The 20,151-nt window shown below is 31.6% G+C and overlaps 3 protein-coding genes across 4 annotated transcripts; all 3 read right to left on the reverse strand.

Moving 5' to 3' along the window:
* Positions 1-166: 166 nt before the first annotated feature.
* LOC104702896 (BEL1-like homeodomain protein 4) lies at positions 167-6,345 on the reverse strand. 2 transcript variants are annotated; one of them, XM_010418817.3, is made up of 5 exons: positions 5,890-6,345; positions 4,606-5,659; positions 3,434-3,825; positions 1,424-1,484; positions 167-862 (listed from the first exon to the last, which is right to left on the reverse strand). In XM_010418817.3, exons 2-5 carry the CDS (start codon positions 5,608-5,610, stop codon positions 383-385), a joined length of 1,938 nt encoding a protein of 645 aa, XP_010417119.1. In that variant the 5' UTR covers positions 5,611-5,659; positions 5,890-6,345; the 3' UTR covers positions 167-382. The 2 variants fall into 2 exon arrangements, with proteins under 2 accessions (XP_010417119.1, XP_087315745.1); XM_087459619.1 differs by having other exon boundaries at positions 5,779-5,900.
* Positions 6,346-15,978: 9,633 nt separating this feature from the next.
* Positions 15,979-18,329, reverse strand: LOC104702897 (lysM domain receptor-like kinase 4). Its single transcript, XM_010418818.3, has one exon. It carries the CDS (start codon positions 18,069-18,071, stop codon positions 16,245-16,247), a length of 1,827 nt encoding a protein of 608 aa, XP_010417120.1. The 5' UTR covers positions 18,072-18,329; the 3' UTR covers positions 15,979-16,244.
* Positions 18,330-19,158: 829 nt separating this feature from the next.
* On the reverse strand, positions 19,159-20,151 carry LOC104702898 (uncharacterized). The gene has a single exon (XM_010418820.2). The coding sequence runs from the start codon at positions 20,149-20,151 to the stop codon at positions 19,471-19,473; it is 681 nt and encodes a 226-aa protein (XP_010417122.1). The 3' UTR covers positions 19,159-19,470.

Raw genomic sequence — 20,151 nt, forward strand, 5'->3', positions numbered from 1 at the left:
GCAAAGTGATTAGACTTAAATGGAACATTGGCACTTTCCTACGACTGTTATCGTTTATTAGTAAAACCAAATGGAAGAATCCAATAAATGCTATATCACAAAATTTAGTTTTAGAAACACCAAAAAAATTACAGAAACATAATAATATCAATTTCAAAGAAGAATATAATAAAATATGTGCATAATTGTATATATAGTATAACTTTGGTGGCTAGCTTGGATAATACTTGAGATATGTATCTCTCTTCTTCTTACGACAGAAAAGACAGAAAAAAAATGAAAAGAAATTTATAAGTATGTGAAGAGACTAAAAACATATATAGATAAACCAAAAAATGTATTCACTATAATTTGGATTAATAAATTTGAGAAACGACGAAGACTAAAAATCTCCAAAGTCTCTAACGGAGAAAGAAGTGTTCTTATCAGGAATATTGCCAGAGTGGCGTAGACCAAGCGTAAGTGACACGTCACCAGGCTGTTTGGTGCCGAATCTTATGGCGTTCACACCACCACCACCATCGTCAACGTGGAAGTCACTGACGTCTTGCTGACACGTGGTGACGGTGAAGGCGTCTGAGCGGCCGTGAGAAGCGGCGGCGACGGAAGGGAGGAGGAATGAAGAGTCGCTATCGTGATGTGTCGATGTCATCGTCGTTGGAGTTTGTGCGGTTATGACAGTGAAGTTGTTTTCATTGTTGTTGGGTTTCGTGTCGTTGTTGTTTGTTTCTTGCTGTCTTCTTTGTTGTTGATTTTCATTTTCTTCCGCTTCTTCTTCTCTTTCTTTTGCTTCTTGTTGATACATCTCTTCAACCATTGGTTTCCATAGACGAACCCTAGCATTTATGAACCAATTTGACACCTGAAAATTGAACAAAATTAATCAAAATTGTCATTAATATCCATGCAAAAAGGTTAACTTTTAGTATTTTTTACTTATTTTGATTAATGTATTTTACAAGATTAACATTTTACAACGACACTTATTTTAAATCAGAAAGAATGTCAAAACACAATTTGAAAGGGATGTGAACTATAATGGATAGATAAGCCAAGTGTATTAAATTTGGGATGTACATAATAGTAGAAAGACTGTGAAATGAAAGCTAGTACTGTCTTTGTGCTGAGTATTTACGTCTCTCTCTCTCTCTCTCCTATGTTTTGTATACTTGTGTGTGTGTGTGCGCGTATGATGTATTAAATGTAAAAAAACGAAACCCAAGAAAAATGATTTCATCATATTCAAAATCCATGCAAGAGAAATAAACATGAGGCCACGATCATGTCAGATTTTGCATGATGAAATGATTGATATATATGGTAAATTGTGAATTAATTGCAACATGTAAATGAATAATTAAAAGGGTTCTTGTATATGATCAGTATTAAACATAAATATGTATCTATACAGATAAAGGCTGACCTGATTTCTGGATAAACCAGTCTGTCGTGCTAAGAGGTGCTTATCAGCATCGCTTGGGTACCTGAGAAAGAGACCAGAAAATGACTTCACAATCTTTAGAACCCTAAACCCAATAATTATTTATTTATTTTTTTGCATAGAGAGAGAGAGAGATAAGAGGAAAAACACAATCAAGTAGATGCAAGAAAAGGTACAAACTTTTCTTCTTACAAGGGCGTGAGAATCTAAGGGACAAAAGAAAAAGCTGATTACAGAATAGAAGCATTTGGTTTTATTTTTGTATCTTCACTTATTTTTCACTCTAAAGCAAAAATATATTCATCTGTACAAACCAACCCTTCTCTTCTTTACTTCACTAACAACAAAATAGTAAAATTCTGCAGACATTAAATAGAGAAAGTACTGATGAATAATGAAAGAAGAAATTGCTTTTTTCAGCTTTTAGTTTTTTTTTCTTTCTCTTTTTAATTTCTGTCTTTCTTAAGAGACAATATACCAATGACACTGTACCACTGACAAATCTGAGACCTTTTTTTTTTTTTTGTAATTTTGTTATTGGCAATATATTTACTTCTTTTGATCATAATGGAATGTGGAAAAAAAATCAAAGCAAATTAAAGAAAAAAATAACTAGAAAGAAAGGGTTAGACAGAGACAGAGAAACCGTTAGGATGCTATTAGGGCATCATTAATGGGAGAACTTTTTTTTGTGTTCTTAGATTAAATATATAGTGAAAATAATGTTAGATCAGTTGTTAAGATCATAGGTAAAAAAAATGGGAGAACTAATTATGGTGTTCTTAGAATAAAGATATAGTGAAATAATATTCTTAAACATATTACAATTATAAAATCTTATAAAATAACATTTAAATTGCTTACTTATATAAAAGCAATTATATACTTATAAATTAATATAATATTCTTAAACCTATTACAATTATAAAAACTTATAAATTAACATTTAAATTGCTTACTTATATAAAAGCAATTGTATACTTATAAATTAATATAATATTCTTAAACATATTACAATTATAAAAACTTATAAATTAACATTTAAATTGCTTACTTATATAAAAGCAATTGTATACTTATAAATTAATATAATATTCTTAAACATATTACAATTATAAAAACTTATAAATTAACATTTAAATTGCTTACTTATATAAAAGCAATTGTATACTTATAAATTAATATAATATTCTTAAACATATTACAATTATAAAAACTTATAAATTAACATTTAAATTGCTTCCTTATATAAATGAAATATTTTTTTTTCATAAAATCTCGTCCAATCACATGAAGCCACGTCAAATAAGAACTGGGCTTAGATCAGTTCTACATCAAGAACTAAAAAAAGTGTTCTAAGCCACTATTTATTATTTTTATAATTTTTTTGGGCTAAGAACACCCTTGGTGTTCTCCCATTAATGATGGCCTTACGATCCCAAAGCCTAAAAGTTTGTGATCTCACTCTGCAAACTTCTTTTGTTGCATTAATTATTTAATCCCTTTGCCATGCAAACCACCTTATATTTATATAAACACACACATTTTTCTTGAAAATCCCAAGGTCAAAGCATTGTACACTGATCTTATATATCGGTAGCATCAAGGGGAAAAAACGAAAAATCAATTGATATTTGAATATTTGATTAGTAAATAAACATATATAATCAAACTCATTGACGAATTGGTACTTATTTAAAAGAAATTTTTAGTTTAGTTTTGAAAATTAAAAAAAAAATCAGCAACATTAAAAATATTTTGATTGAAATTGAAATATTCTTCCCGCAAACCAAACTCAGTTTGAAAAAAAAAAATGTCACTTTCATAACTTAATTTTATAAACATATTATCAGTTAAAGTCTTGGTATCGATGTATAGTGTTAGTCTATATTTTATAATATACGGTCAACATTCAAGAGGATTAGATTATATTTGTAACAAAGAATAAGAGTAGGTAAGTATGATTGAGTAGGGATGAGAAAGTGGACTTACGGATTAAGAAAATGTTCGAAAAGCCAAGCTCTAAGGATGTTAACGGAGCGTTCAGGCAAACCACGTTGCGGTCTCCATGCCTCTTGCTCCATCATGCCCATATGATGAAACGCTCGTTGCTGACGCAAACTCTGCTCTAGCAAACGTAATCTCGGCGTTTCGCCTTTGGTTAGCCCAGAGGACGCAGCCCCTGCCGCCTCTTTATCCCCTAGAAGCTCACAGCTGCGTTTAAGCTGAACCGCTACCGCATCTTTCAAACACCGGAAGTGCCTAGACATTGCCTTTTGAGCTAATGTCGTGTACGGAACCGCTGCACCATAACCCATTACTTGGTCGAATGAGTTCACTACCATTTGCATCTGTTCACAGTAGTGGTTGTACCGTCGGTCCACCTACAAATTAAATTTTTAAGAAATGCAATATAGATTGATGAGTTTTTGTTTGTTATTATTAGCTCATTTTTTAAGATAAATATTCAAACCTCATCAAAAGATTATTTTGTATAATTAGGTAATATTATACATTCATACTTCAATGTGTTTTGTTCTCCTAATAACATCTTAGAACATAAATTAAAATTAAGATATTGACACAAGATAATGTCAACTACAAAATAAATTGTAAGATAAATAATGAAGTAACTTCAAGGACTAGTTTTGGTTACGTAGTAAAGGTAGCTTATATGGAGAAGGGAACTCTAATTTTAAATTTTCTGGTTGAAGACTAAATCACTTAAGTAATCATAATTTAAGTTCTTATGTTTAAATTTGATTATGCGATGCCACCAAACGCGTGACACAAAATATGGATTAATACATCAAATCAGACTGTAACACCAGTATAATGATATTAGTTAGAAAAATTATATAAGTGATGGTAGGATTGCGTAATCAGGCTTTACCAACTAGAGCATGTGTCGTGCTCTTGTACCAGTCGGTCTTTCTCAATACATTTAATTTTTAAGAAAACAACTTAGATAGATTTTATGAAATATTGGTAGATTCAAATTAATTTTAGAATGAGAAAAAATCACGAAGAAAGATCAAATATTTTAGAGATTAATATGAAAATGTTTATTTAACATAAAAATTCAATCATTAGAACGGTTCATTAAAAGTTTGATAGAAAATTAAATAAGTTTGGTTAGAGAAAAATAAATGTGAAAACGTTACCTCTTCAAGCATAGACAGTAGCTTGACCTTTCTTCTTTGATGTTCAATCCGATCAGCCGGAGATAAAGGAGGATTATCATTAGCTGTTCCAGCGGAAGACGAGGAACCTCCACCTCCGCCGCCTCCTCCTCCACCGGTAGTATTAGGGTTCGAGTTGTTCCTACTAAGTTTATTCTTCTTGAAATGGCCTCTTCCGACACTACAAAACTCTTCCAACAATTCTTGTGCCGGTTTTGTATATTTCGAATTCCTCAACGTATAGATACCTCCAATGGAGGAAGACGCCGCCATGGGAGATGATGAGGATGACCCGAAATGTCCCACAGCTTGATGTTGATGATGATGATGAGAAGAAGAAGAAGAATTATCAAGAAGAAGGTTCTTGAACTGGTTGAACTGATGATGATGAGCCGATGCGTTAGTAGAAGAAGAAGTTCCATCAACGGCTGCACAATAAATGCTTCTATATTCCTCGGCTTTAGCTGCAGCTAATGAAGATGAGAGAGATAAAGACAAACCCTTTCCGCCTTCCACGTGGACGGTCCCGATCATATCTCGGTTCTGGTGATGATCGGATGAAGATGGCCATGTAGAGTGTTGTTGTTGTTGTTGCTGATGCATAGTGTTCTCGTCGGTGAAAGCAAAACCTTGATGATGATTTGGTAGTAACATATGAAGAGTTGAGTTGTTGTTGCTGTTTTGACGGTTTTGTTGCTCTAGCAATTGTTTAGTACTAGACTGATCAAGAATCTCTCCACCAGAGCCACCACCACCGCCGCCGCCGCCGGGAAAAGCAAACATTTCAGACAACATCCCGGCTGTCTCATAAACCGGAATTTGAGCACCGGAGACGGCTGATTCATCTACTTCCTCTTCATGATGAGTAGTTGATGATGATCGGTGGAATCCATTAGAGAAGGAAAAGATTCCTTGGTGATGATGATAATCTTGTGACATAGTAGAATCTGAATTCTGATGATGAAAAGTTGTAGTAGCTAAACCCATACCGGTTCTTGATTCTTGTTACTCATTCTATCTCCAAAGCTCTTGGATCCTGTAAGGATTCAGACATACACAGAGAATCTTATATAACACATAAGAAAAAATACAAAAATTTTAAGAAAAAGAAAGAAAGAGAGAAAGAGAGAGGAGCTAGTCAACTAGGTATTATACAGGTTTTTTTTTGTTTGTTGCCAATCTCTTTCTTGTAACTCTTTTAAGGTTCTCACTATCAGCTTTGGTCATCATCTACATATATGGTATATAGAAAGAGAGAAGAGTTACCTTGGAGTTGCAGAGAATTGTAGCTATCCTTTTCTTCTATCTATCTCTCTCTAGCTTTCTTTTTCTTAGGCTCTTCTTTTATTTATTTTATTTTTTCTGTGTTAGCTAGTGAGAGTTTTGTTGTTTCAGCAAATTCTTGAAACCAAAAAACTTATAAAAAAATCTTCTTCCCAAAGAGAAAGGAAGAGAGAGAAGAGAGAAGAAGAAGAGGCCGCTGTTCTTTCTTCCTCGCCTCCCTTTGAAACCCACCATTCTTCTTTATTATTATTTTGGTTATATATTTTGGTTTATCATTTTTAGTTTTCTGTAATAATAATAATGAAGTGGTTTTATTATAACTTCTTATTTTAAATTTTTAATCGGTAAAGGTATCCATATCAATAACGATGAGGAAGAAAGACAAAACTTATAAAATCCTGAAATTACGAAACTGTCCTTGTCTTTTTTTTTTTGGTTATAATTTTTGTCAACGGTATATTAATTTATAAATGCAAAAAAAGAAAAAAATATTTTAACTTTTTTTTATCACGGAAATGTCGGCTGATATCAACATTTTAAAGGCGTTAATTTGGAAACTTATTTTAAAAAGCAAAACTTAAAAGAATACAAAGATAAGGTGAGTCCAAGGTCATATATCTCAATGACCCAAACCACCACCATAAATACTTCCACATATTTTTCTGCTTAAATAATATTCTCATTTGCCAAAAAAAAAAAAGTATTCTCATTTTGGGCCATATATATATATATAATATGTACATATATATATATACTTATTCAGAAAATAGATACTAATATTATATATTCCAACAATGTCCACTCAATTATCCTTCTGATTTCGTGTTTACTTGCTGGTTAGGGTCAACTATGTCATTTTTTACTACTTTATTTTTACGTGTCTACTTCAATCAGCGTATGTAGCTCATGCTACTCATAATGCAGAGCTAAAATCTCAATACTGGAAGATAAATGATACTCCTCTATATATATGCTCCATTGTATATGTATATATATCAAATATAACTAATATACCATCACCCAAATATTGTATTATATATGGTGCAAAAGATCTTGTTCATGGTGGTATCTCCAAACATAGGATGTTGGCATGAATGCTCAGCTCACTCTCAACAAATGTTCAACGAAGGTTCGACTAATCAACTCAAACTTACCTTCTGACTTTTTTCTGCTTGCTTTGTAAGTTGTAACTCAGAATTTGGATTCATGGATCATATGTTCTTAGGCTATACCTTTGGTAACTCGCTTTGGTCTTTGATTTATGAAGGTTATAAATTCTTTCTCTGAGACACTGTACTTAAATTCTTGCTCTGAGACACTGTACTTAAATTCTTCCAATTATCTCTGGTTTTAAAATCTACAGGCGTCACTAGTTTAACTCTTCATTTTGATAGGAACACTAATTTAACTCTTCTATCGTCGCAACTGGCAAGCTGTGATTAGTTTATAAGGATTGATAAAAAAAATTCAAATTTCATCACATTTCTACCGCTCAATATGAATGCTCTTTATTGATATATTGGCACCATTGCCTCCTTATTATGGGATTCAAACTCTAAGAAGCTTTAAATATGTTGCAACGATGGCTTCAAAGATGATTTAATCATAGAAATCGGGTTCCCTATCCCTACTTTCCTCTATACAGGAGCTATTGGCATATAGAAACATAAGAATTGTCATATAGAAACGTTAGAATTGTGTAACGATGACCCTTATTTATTTGTCTTCGTAATTGGCTTCTCTTGTTTACATATATAGTAGTAACAATGTATTTTATATTTTTTTTAATTTACATTGTATATATGCATGCAATACAACTACAAACCCAAAAGGTATTTTAAATATATATTTCCAAATTTGATTTGACGTGCGTATCCATCTCACAAACAGTTAGAAACATCCTGGATATGTGCTATGTAGGTTATAAATCCACAATGGGATAAATAATTGATGGATGGCTCGAAAGCAAAAGTGAAAAGCCCACTTGTATTGTATATTTGTATATATATCTACGGAGACTTATGTTGAAATATATTATGTAAGAATCAGATACCAAATCAATGATTTCTTAGCACCCATAATTTGGTTTAAACTATTTACTTAAGTCTAAATGAATTCAGCTGGTTCCTCAAAGAATATTAATTTTTGCTAAGGATAATTAAGTTGCCTATTAAAAAAAAGTTGAGGTATTTCCTAAATCAATTATGTTTTAGTTTCTTTCCACCAATTTCATCTACTTAAAAATTCAAAGTTTCTGATACTTTTCCGTCCCCCCCCCCCCCCCCTCCCACCTCAATATATATCACCAAAATTTAAGCAACCCGAGTTATGTTATACATTTTATATATTACCATATAAAAGTATCAATTTGCTATTATGAATATTCAATTTACAATTTTGTTCCAACTGCAAATGAGATCGACGGTTGACAGCCCAACCTTCTTCACTCCTACCAGTATCTTTCTCTTTTCGTATTATTTATAAATTTATATTTTTGAAAAAATAAAATGAAAAAATAAAATCTGTGTTTCCAAAAATATAATTTGGAAAAATGATTGCCAGCTACTTGAAGTATACGCCAACACATAGACACACATACAAACAATATAAATATTTTGTTAACTACATGAACTATTGTCATCACATAAGGACATCCATAAACAAACATAGGTTATGTGTAAAACACCATAAACATTAAATTTTGGCTGGAATCCGGCATTGACCAGTGTTGACCAATGTTTTTTTCCTAAAAATAATATTTTTTTTGTTTTTATATATTTATTATAAATAAATAAATAAAATAAATGATTTGTATAATTTACCAAAACAAAATATAACAACAAAAAGTTATATGATAAAAAAATATAAGAAAATTATGTATCAAAAAAATTAAAATTTTTATGACAAACAAAATTTGTGGTATATCTAGTAACTAATTTTGTTAATACAGAAAATATACCAAAAATAATGTAATAAAACTATACCACCAAAATTTTATGTCTAGTAGATTTTTTTATAAAACTATAACAAATATATACCTTTCTGTTTTAAAAATCATTTTTTTGTTTTGTATTTTCAAAGATGGGGGTTTTAAATATATTTTTCTTTTTTTACTTATTTATAAGATTATGTCACTTGAAATATATCCAAGGCATTGCCAACTATTTCTTTGATTTTAATAGATCAACCTTTGATTTTACAAAATGAACTTTTGTTTTTTAACTATCTTCTTGATATATGTCTTTTATGTAAATAAATAAAATTTTCAGTATTTTTTTTTTGTTTTTCTTATTAGAAACAAAGAAATAGTTGGTAATGTCTTGGATATATTTCAAATGACATAATCTTATAAATAAGTAAAAAGAAAAAAAATATATTTAAAACCCCCACCTTTAAAAATACAAAATAAAAAATGATTTTTAAAAGAAAAATGTATAGATTTGTTATAGTTTTATGAAAAAATCTACTACACATAAAATTTTGGTTGTATAGTTTTATAATATTATTTTTGGTATATTTTCTGTATTAACAAAATTAATTACTAGATATATCACAAATTTTGTTTGTCATATAATTTTTAATTTTTTTGGTATATAACTTTCTTGTATTTTTTTGTCGTATAACTTTTTGTTGTTATATTTTGTTTTTGTAAATTATACAAATTATTTAATCTTTTTATTTATTTATCAAAAATACATAAAAACAAAAAAATGTTATTAAGAAAAAAAATTGGATATTTTTTATGGTCAACGCTGGTCAATATTGGTCAATGCCGGTCAACACGGGTCAACGCCAAATTCCGGCAAAAAATTAATGTTTATGGTGTTGTACACATAATCTATGTTTATTTATGGATGTCCTTATGTAATGACAATAATTCACGTAGTTAACAAAACATTTATATTGTTTGTATGTGTGACCATGTGTTGGCGTATACTTTCAGTAGCTACAATCATTTTTTACATATAATTTTTGGTCGGGTGAATCTCTCACGTGAATCCCACCCCTAGAACTCACACACGTATGCACAACCATCCATCACGTGTGGAACCTCCTTTTTCGCATGTGTGGTTGTGTCCTTTATCCTCCTCTACGCATTTAATGGATCTTCTGGTTTTATAGTCTCTTCATCAATGGTGGTTGCAAAAATCTTCCGAATATCTCTTTGTATCTTCATCAACACGTTACTCTCCTCTCGGCCTCACATTTATTAATATATTCAATATAACAATGTCGATGAATCACTATTAGTTAAAGATCTTATAAATTCTATAGTTGTTTTGATTCGAACTATGTACAAATAAGAAAATTTGACTATGTATACATTTTTTTTGTTCAAAAGGACTATGTATACAGAAGATGATTATTTGAGTTATTTGTATATAATTCAGTAATAGCAAATTGTTACTGAATTAAAACCTCTATAAATTAATAATGTTGGGACCAAGACATTTTATTAATTTATAGTGATATTAATTTATTTATAAATAAATAACAATTATTTTAAAGTATAAATTAATAATTATTAATTTATATAGATTTATTTCAATAGTTTAAATTTTAAAAATTATTAATTGATGGCAAAATAATATTAGAATTTAGGATTTTGTAAATTTTTATGGTATTGGAATTGAATTTTTAATTTGTCGAAAACATTATTAACAATAAATAACAAATAAAATAGACAAATTCACTAATACACATGACATACACAAATTTAAATTTATGAATAATAATATAAATTGTTGTATTTTCATAGTCAATCAAACTATCAAAATGTAAATGATGGATATCTTAGAAATTGAAAACTTAAAAAAATAGCTATTATTATGACATGTTACATAATATTTTATATCATTATAGTTTAAAAATACACCATAACAATTGCTTTATAGATATGAGCTTTAGGAGAAACATACATTATTATACCAGCATATATATATATATATGATTATTAATTTATGATATTATTGGAACTATATTTTACATGAGGATTTCAAAAAGAATATTATCTTATTATCTTATCTAATTTTGTTATTTTTTATACTGGCCGGACTTGAGACTAGCAAAATATATTAATTTATATTGTTTATTAATTTATAGAGGTTTTACAGTATATATTTGATATATACAACTATAGATATCCTCATATTAATTGTTACTGAATTGAGATATGTTATATGTAGTATACTAGATATGAAAAAAAATTAGTTAGAAATAAGAAGATAGAAAATTAGAGTCACTTGTTCACGTACGTATGGTTGTTAATATAGACAAACATATACTTACACGTCTCGTAGATCATTAAAAGCTCTTTAACATGCCATGTGTATCCATATATAGAAACTCTCAAGTTCACCAGGACAAAGGCATTGAATGATTAAACTACAAATATGTAATTATCATATCAATATTAGTCCATTCATTAGTACTTCCACGGTTCCACCCAAACTCTTCTTTTTCCATCATCCAACCTAATAAAGCCTCTTGTTTCTTTGTTGAAAGAAACTAACCTTTCAAAATTTATTCATACTGAACTACATCAACACATATTTGAACGTAGCTAGGAGTTTTGATTTCAAGAATATTAAGCATAATGTAAGTTATTGTACTCTTCTAAACTAATGAGACCTAAGCTAATTAACTCCACTGCACTGATCCTAAATTGTAACAATGTGGAACCTCCCCGATGTTTGGCAACTTTCTAATGAACAAAAAATATTCAAATCTAAAATTTTTAATCCAAGGCTGCATGGAAGATCGGACTGGGCATAACGCCACAACCGAAAGAGAAAGTTAAAACGAAATTAACAGAAAAAATATATATATTGACATTATATGAAATAAAAGGCAAATTTTGTAAGCAAAAAGAGAAAAGAAAAGCTAAAAGAAGGGAAATGATAATACTGCGCAGCATAACGAATTCTTGTCCGAGGAATCATCAACCCTCTATGTCACTCTCTCTTTCTCTTGTTTTACTTCTGTCCTTTTTATTAAATTGCCTTTAGCATGTGAGAACTTACATGATTAAATGATTGAAAATCGAATGATTGGATGAACATTAAGTTTTCACATGTTGAGGATTGAGGAATTCCATGTAAACATATTTTCTTGATACATACTATTACATATATACGTAACCTTCATCTAAAATTAATTTATCATCGAAAGTTATTCCCAAGGTTTGTTTGCTAGGTAACCAAACTTTGGCTAAAAGTGTCAATAAGGCAATGGAAAAACCGTAAATAAGTGATATGTTTTTGTAAATATGATTTAAAGTAAATAATGTGTTATCAAATAAATTGACATGATATTTGTTTGAAATACAATTAGGATTTTTCTATCCTTCTATTTTTGCAAATTGAAAATGGAGAATTCGCTATATAATGCATATTCTTTTCTTTTTTTTTGGTCTTGTGAAGTAAACAAAAAATTACATCTAATGAAATCACTATCTTCATATCATATTAGAGTTTAATTAGATGGAATGAACCACAGAAAGAAAGAAAAGATACATTGAAGGAGTAGGACTAGTCGTCATATCATTTGTTTAACAATTTTTGGTGTGACATCAGTTTTTCGAAATGCTGATGTTAAAGACTCATATGCATTGTTTCGGGAATTGGTACGACTTTCTCATTGATACTTGAATCAATTTCATGAATGTAAATGTACAAAGCAACTAACTTTGATTTTAAATTAATGGGTGAGTGAGTGATATAATACCACAAACATAAGGACTAATGAAAATGGAGGCTATGGTCCCTTCTTATTCCACTGTTTGTCCATTCGGTGTCAATCAAATTGTTCCTTTCTGCTTTATTTATTTCGCTGAACTCCTTTTCTTAGCTCTTTGATAGATACTTCAAAAAATTGTATAATATTCTATCTTCTTCTTTTTCGTTTGATTTTTTTTTTTTTTTTATGGAGGAGATGGTTTTTGTTTTTCTTAAAATTTGATACACTATATCTTTTTTGGTTTAAAAATTGTCTAGCTTTGGTGTTAGATGCTTTTGTTTTGTTTTATTCCCGCCTTTTAAGTACACTCATTTTTGCAACTTATGCTTTGTATAGTGGTGTGACCACAAGCTCACTACACATGTCTTCGGTTTGCGCATTTATTTGTGTATCAATATGAATATTGTAATACTTATATATATATATAAATGTGCCATTTGTGCATGGAAACTTTCAAAATCTAACGCATGACATGCGTTCAAAATTTCTTTACTAATATCTTCTTGTTTTTGTCCTTTCAAGATTGGAATAGCTTTAGACCATTCTAGGTTAGAGTTTAGAGATTTTGATCCTTAATTATTTATCATAAATTATACTATAATACTACCACTTCGACATCTATATAACTAATCATTCTGCGTTTCTTACACGATAGTTTGGTTGAAGTTGACTGTGTTGATTATAAAATGTCTTATAATTACGTCTCTGTCAATATTTAAAATAGATGGTTTCAAAGGTATAGCCAATAAGGAAGGGTCCATATATATATATATATATGCATAAAGATGTGCAACTTTGACTTTGAATATCTTAGATCCAAACTGGTTGATTCAGGCCTTTCACATCCCTTAATTAGGAGTTTAGGACCATGCATGCATAAGAGAAATAAAACATATATGCAATGAGTAGGGGTAAAAAACTTAAATTGGGCTTTCACATAATGAATTATGCAATGTGAAGTGTTATACATTCATTTTTAAGTACCCAAAAATAAAGTTTACAAGATTTGGTGTTTTATATAGATGGTACGTAAAAATAATGTGAAAATATAAAATGCTCGATTATAAAGAATATGCAAAATCATAAAATAATGTGAAAATATAAAATGCTCGATTATAAAGAATATGCAAAATCATTAAGTAATGAACGATCATATCGTATTTACGATATTATAAATGAAGAAAATTATAACACCCAAAGATGTTATGCTCCAATATTTGATTTTTTTTTCTTTTTTTCTTTCCAATATGTGATATATGCTGACAAAAAGTTGACGCATACATAGACATAGACAAACACGATTGTATATAAATCCAAGGGAAAAAATAAATGATGATATATTGATATGACCGGAACTTGCAAGCTAAATGTTTGTATTAGACATTAACATGTTAGATAGTAAGGTATAACTTTTATGATTTGAAAGAACGATTATATATATGGCGAATTAGAAATAAGTTTTATAACTTGAGTGTTCATAAAAAGACAAAGCATGTATTAAATATTTAAAACCACAAAGATAAGTTAAGATTTGGATCTCAATTTCGGCCCTCAAAAACGAATTAAGCAAAAAAAAAAAAAATATATATATATATATATATATATATATATATAATTGTTTATCCTCAAATTTTGAACTATATTTATTTTCTGCCACTAGAAATTTCATAATGATAAGAGGAATTTAGAAACTGGTATAATATACATATATATATATATATATATATATCTCCATTCCAAAAATAGCAATAATTTATGTCTAAATAAGAAAACAAACCCTAGACAAACAATGATTGTCGTATAATGCATGAGATTTTTAATGAACACTTATCAAAAGAAAAAGATTCATGCTCCGCATTCAACCCAAAAGAACAAAAACAAAATTCATTCTAAAACTCATGTTTGCTTACAAATATGCATTTTCTTTTTATCGTTTTCTTTAAATATCAACCTAAGTATTAGAGAATGTATATAGTTTGATTTAATATATCTTTTTCCGATTATGTTATCTTTCGAGCTCTATTTAATGGAGATAATCTAATACTAAGGTACATTAACAATTGGTATCGAATACTATTTCTCTTTCATTTTTGATATTGAAAGAAAATAAATCATACGTAGGAATTAATAATATAAAAAACGCCGTGTGTATTATGTAATGTGTTATTTTTTTTATGTGGATGAGTCGATGTTTGCTCATATCTTATCAAACAAATAGTGGTCCTTAAACACAAAACACAAACTCAATTTAATAGGGTCCACGTGGCAGTTCAGGCAAAGGATGGTCATGGCCACGTGGGATAATGTGGTCCATGTCGGAATCAACGTGTCTTAAAGTGCCACGTGTATTGACTACCCAAACGTGACAGCCTGTGTGTTCTTCTATCACCACCACCACCAAGCTTCGAACTTCATCAATTCAACTCGTTTCTTTCATTATTATTTTTTTCCTTATTTTAGAAAGTGAAATAATGAGAAGATATAAAAAGAATATATATACATATATATATGGACTAGATATTTTGAAAAGTTTGGGGTTTTAGTATTCAACATTTTTGAAATGTAACTTCTGATGTGAAATCAAGTAAAATAAAGTTTTTATATGAGTGAATATATATTATATAGCATGTTATCTACGAAAAAAAAAATACTTTTTGAATATGTTATTTAGAAAAGTATAATTTTTCATACCTGAAATAGCACTAAGTCAAGTTTTTTGTTCCAAAGAGACCATCACTGTTAATTATTTTTCCAAAAATACTATTACAGATTTTTAGTCTAAAACTACCACAAACCTTTAAATTTTTTTTTAGAGTTTATAATTTTAAAGTTTGGATTTCTGTTTAATATTTTGGGTTTAGGGTTTAGTTTTAAGAGTTAAGTTTTTATTATTTAGGAAATAGGATTAAATATTTAAAGTTTATAGTTTAGTTTTTAGTTTTGTAGTATTTTCCAAAAATTATACTATGGTATTTTTTAGGGGAAAAAAATAACTTAATCAGGATATTGTTAGAACAAAAAATTTTAGTAGTATCTATTTTTATTGGCTATTTAGTGAAAAATCTCTATATATTTATTCACACTTGTTTTTTTTTGTTTTTTTAAAATCAGAATTTAAATATCGATGTCAAAAAACAAAAAAAAAAAACATCAGAATCTAAATCTCTCATTTTTAATTGTAAGTCTCATTTTCTAGTTGACAGGTTAACCAAACTAATTTTAGATGAAAAATTAAAAGTTTTTTTGTTGAATCTGTTTATTATCATCAACATTAGTTATGAGTGTTATCAAACTAATTTTGTAGCATTTAAGTATTAACTAAACATGCAAAACTCTAAAAACCATCATTTTTTCATATTTGCAGTTTTTTCCAAGCCACATTTCTCACAAGTCACAACAAATTTTCATGCAACCAAATTTGTTTACTCTATTTTTGGTCAGACACAACCACAGCCTTAACCAATCAACATTTTCTTTTGTGTGACCATTCAACACCACAACATAAACCAAACCTTCTAACATCTAAAATCCTTAATACAAAAAAGGTCGTGTGGTTCATTTACTGGGTCTTTGGCCCCAAACATTATTGGGCCTTAAACTTAGTACGATGATTCTTCCCAATTCTGTGTAGCCGTCAAGATCTTAGACAAAGACAGAACAATTTCATCCATCGATGGACGATTCAAATGATCTTTCTTCAAACAATCCACCACCAGCTTAACAACAAAACTCACTAACCCTTCAGGTAACAACCTTCCACGATTCAAAATCTCCTCAATGGCATTACCTTCATCGATTTCTTTCTTCAGTTCAGAAGCTTCTTTACCAGTAACAATCTCCAACAACACAACTCCAAAAGCATACACATCAAGCTTAGTTGAAACTAACCCATGTTCCAAATACTCAGGAGCTAAGTACCCTCTTGTTCCCTCCACGTGTTTCGTCAACACGAAATCTTCGGTCGTTGATCTTGCGGAACCTAAATTACCAATCTTTGCGCGAAACTCGATGTCGAGGAACACATTGTTGCTGCTCAAGTCCCTGTGAACATACGGAGGATCAGCAAAGTTGTGTAGATAGCTAAGCCCCGTTGCTATATCTAAACCGATTTGTAGTTTCTGAGTCAAGCTTAGTAACGATTTCGTCGTGTGGATCCAATCGCTTAAGCATCCGTTTGAAGCGTGTTCGTAGACTAAGTACCACTCTCCTTCATGGAAACAGAATCCAGAGAGACGGATGATGTTAAGATGGTTTAGTTTCGATAACAAGTTGATCTCCTCAGATGCGTTTCCTTCTATTTTCTTGATCATGGCACCATCGCCGTTGATTTTTCCGATGTATCCTGATCCTCCGATCGAGCTAGACGATGTGAAGTCACTCGTTGCTGACTGTAGTTCGTGAAATTTGTAAACTTTCAAGGACTCTACCACCATCCCTGATAGACCATCTAACGGATCGAATTCTTGATAAGACCTAGGCGGTTTCTTGCCCGTGAAGCTATCGAGATTTCTCGTTTCCTCTTGCGTTTTCGGTTTCTTTTTAACCAGACAGAAGATGACTGCACCAGTCACAACCAAAACCAATGCTCCTCCTAAAACTCCGGCAAGAACATAGATCCATGTTTTCTTCGATTTCCCACCGTCCGGCGACAATGGAGGAGAAACCGATGGAGTCGGAGGAGGAGGAGGAGGAGGAGTGAGAGAAGAAGAGTTGGAAACTGAAGGAGGATTCTGTAAAGGAATCAGAATTGTGGTGAAAGGGAAAACTTCAGAGTTGTCAAAAGACATTTGATTAGCTTCTAAAGTTTTGCTCGTCTCAACTCCAAATCTATTGCTGATGATATCCACCGTGTCTCCGAATACCACAGTATAGCTCATCAGATACTTCACACCATCTTCGTTGACCTGTTTAGCCGTAGGACAAGCGCAACGGATAGGAACAACGATCTTCATACCGGGAAGCAAAGATTGAGAGGAAACATTGTTCTGTTTCTCCAAAGCTTGACAAGTCGAAAGCCCCTGAAGAGTGTTGTTAGCAATGGCGAAATACGAATCGTCTTGCTTGATTGTGTAGCTGAGATTGGATTGTGAATTGTCTTTGGAACAAGAACAAGTTAAAGGGATGATGACTTGTTGACCGGAAGGGAATGAAGTTGAAGTTGAGGCGGCATTGAGGGAGGAGAGGAGGGATGAGTTGACGGAGAAAAGCGAAGAGATGGAGGAGACGGTGGAGAAAGGAGGAGTCGATCGGAAAATGACGTAAGATTGGCAAGTTCTGTTGAGGCCGTTACAAGAGTAGCCGAAAACAGAGGTTGAGTTGTCGGAAACAGAGCAGTCGGTGGTTGATACCCCGACGTACGGCTGTTGTGCTGTTGCGAAAGTGAAGAGACATAATAAGATGAGGAGATGAAATGGAAACGACATCATCGTTGTTATGTTGCAACGTGTTATGATTGGGTTTATAGGGAAAAAGAAAAAAGTCAACTGTTTCAGGAAACGTCAAATGAACAAAAGTGAGAATTGGTCTCTCTATTGATATGAATTATTGGAGCGGATAACTTGTTATATGATTTTATATTCAACCCATTGAATTTTTTGTTTTGTTTTTTCAGAATTACAAAAAAAGGCTTTGAAGCCGCCAAAGACGACGTGAGAAGATGACACAACAGGGTTTTGCCTTTTTTTTCATCTCGTCTGGTTTTTAATTTCCGACAGTAACTAATCGATTCTGTCTCGTTGCTAATAATCTTAATGACACAGAAATAAAGTCGTCCAAATTGCAGCCACCATACAAAGCACCGACGCAAAATGGGTTGTCTCCCGTTGTATTCATATCAGCGTCTAGTGGGGAAAAGGTTGGTCCTTTCTTGATTTCTCTGTACGACCCAACATTTTGATACCACCAACCAAGGAGGACTCGTAGTATTCAATGGACATTGTTGAGTCACACTCAATATTATAGGAGTTATTCAAGAATGGTAGTAGTAACTGAAGATGCATATGTTATTGAAAAGTTTTTATAAAGTGGTGCAGTAGTTGAGACTTGGTTTAGGCGTGAAGGGTATGAGTGATGCTCTAGAAATCATCCTAACGTTGCTGTTCCAATGTTAGCATCGATCTACAACTATCTAGCAAGTAACGAACACCTATCAAAAATATTGAATAAACACAGAGTGAGGTTGATAGATAAGAGGAACAACACGATGAACAAGTAAGTGATTCTCTAATCTCAGCCAGGCTCAGTCTTAGCAATCCACTACTTGAAATCAAATCACTTGAATAAGCTTAGTCTCGCACATGAATACTCACGAGATCAAAGCAACACACACAGCTTTTCCCTAATAAAGCAGAGTTGTTATAACAAACGATTAAACCGACACTACCAACAGAATCATTCCTAAACCAAGCTCTTCCAAGCCTTCTGAATCAAAGATTAAGCCTTTGATTCTGGATTTTCAGTGTCTGTTCTTCGTTTCTCAATCAGTAATAAAGCAGAAACTATATGGGAAGCTAATGATCCATCAATCAAATATTATAACCAATTGTTATAAGATCTGCAACATTTATTCCACAAGTAGTTTTCACAAGATACTTAGACATAACACAAAAGCAAAAAAATAAAAACAAAAAAAACAAAGGAGTTGTGTGAAAACCTTATAGACTCAACTCGACTCAAGTTTCATCTTCAAAACAAAAAAAAACAATAACAACGTCGAAAATGGCAAACACAGACACTCAGCTATTATGATATTTACATACACAACTTGAAAACAAGTAAGTGACTTTGATTCATACCTGGAATATAAACCAAATTGTGAATTTGTTCTCACCAGCAAAGAAATACCAGCACGCAAACTCCAACAACAAGTAAGAGATTCTTCAGCGTTGCATCGCTTTGGTTTCCTCCACGAGCCATAGGATGATGCTCTTGTCCATGAGTAGGAACTCCACGGAAACCGTTATGGTACCCACCGTAACCCGGTGCTGAACCATAAAACGTTGCATCGGGAAACCCATGGAACTGAAAGTTAAACAAAGAAGGCAACAAACCACCAAACCCCATACTGAAGTTCCCAATTCTAGTAGTCGCCGTTGGCATAAACCCACCCATCAAATCAATACCGTAATTGAAAAAATTACTCGCAGCATCAGGCTGAGGAGGAGGAGGAGCTGCAGTCTCGGGTCTTTGACCCGCTGGTCGGTTAGGAATCCGCATACCCGGATAACGTTTTGATCTCGGGTCAGTTTGGTTCTTGCCTCTACCGTAAAGAGGAACAAGCTTATCGTCTTGAACCACAGCTTTACAAACAGGACATTCTTGAGAATGGGAATGGTGGTGAAGCCATCGGTATAAGCAAGGCCAGCAAAAGAGATGGCCACAGAGAGTGACGATCGGGTCTTGAGCTATCTCGAAACAAATGTTACACTCAAAGTCACCTCCTTGATCATTTGCGCCATTGTTATTATCAGAGTAAGAAGACGTGCTAGTGGATTCTCCATCCACCAT

The sequence above is a fragment of the Camelina sativa genome, chromosome 7, assembly GCF_030686135.1.
Source record: "Camelina sativa cultivar CO46 ecotype springtype chromosome 7, ASM3068613v1".
NCBI lineage: Eukaryota > Viridiplantae > Streptophyta > Magnoliopsida > Brassicales > Brassicaceae > Camelina > Camelina sativa.

Excerpts from the sequence above, each read along its gene's own strand:
- LOC104702896 (XM_010418817.3), bottom strand. The coding sequence starts at position 5,610 with ATGGGTTTAGCTACTACAACTTTTCATCATCAGAATTCAGATTCTACT. Across the intron at positions 1,485-3,433 it reads TTCGAACATTTTCTTAATCC|GTACCCAAGCGATGCTGATA; the intron begins GTAAGTCCACTT and ends TCTCTTTCTCAG. Across the intron at positions 863-1,423 it reads CTGGTTTATCCAGAAATCAG|GTGTCAAATTGGTTCATAAA; the intron begins GTCAGCCTTTAT and ends TTCAATTTTCAG.
- LOC104702897 (XM_010418818.3), bottom strand. The coding sequence starts at position 18,071 with ATGATGTCGTTTCCATTTCATCTCCTCATCTTATTATGTCTCTTCACT.
- LOC104702898 (XM_010418820.2), bottom strand. The coding sequence starts at position 20,151 with ATGGTGGATGGAGAATCCACTAGCACGTCTTCTTACTCTGATAATAAC.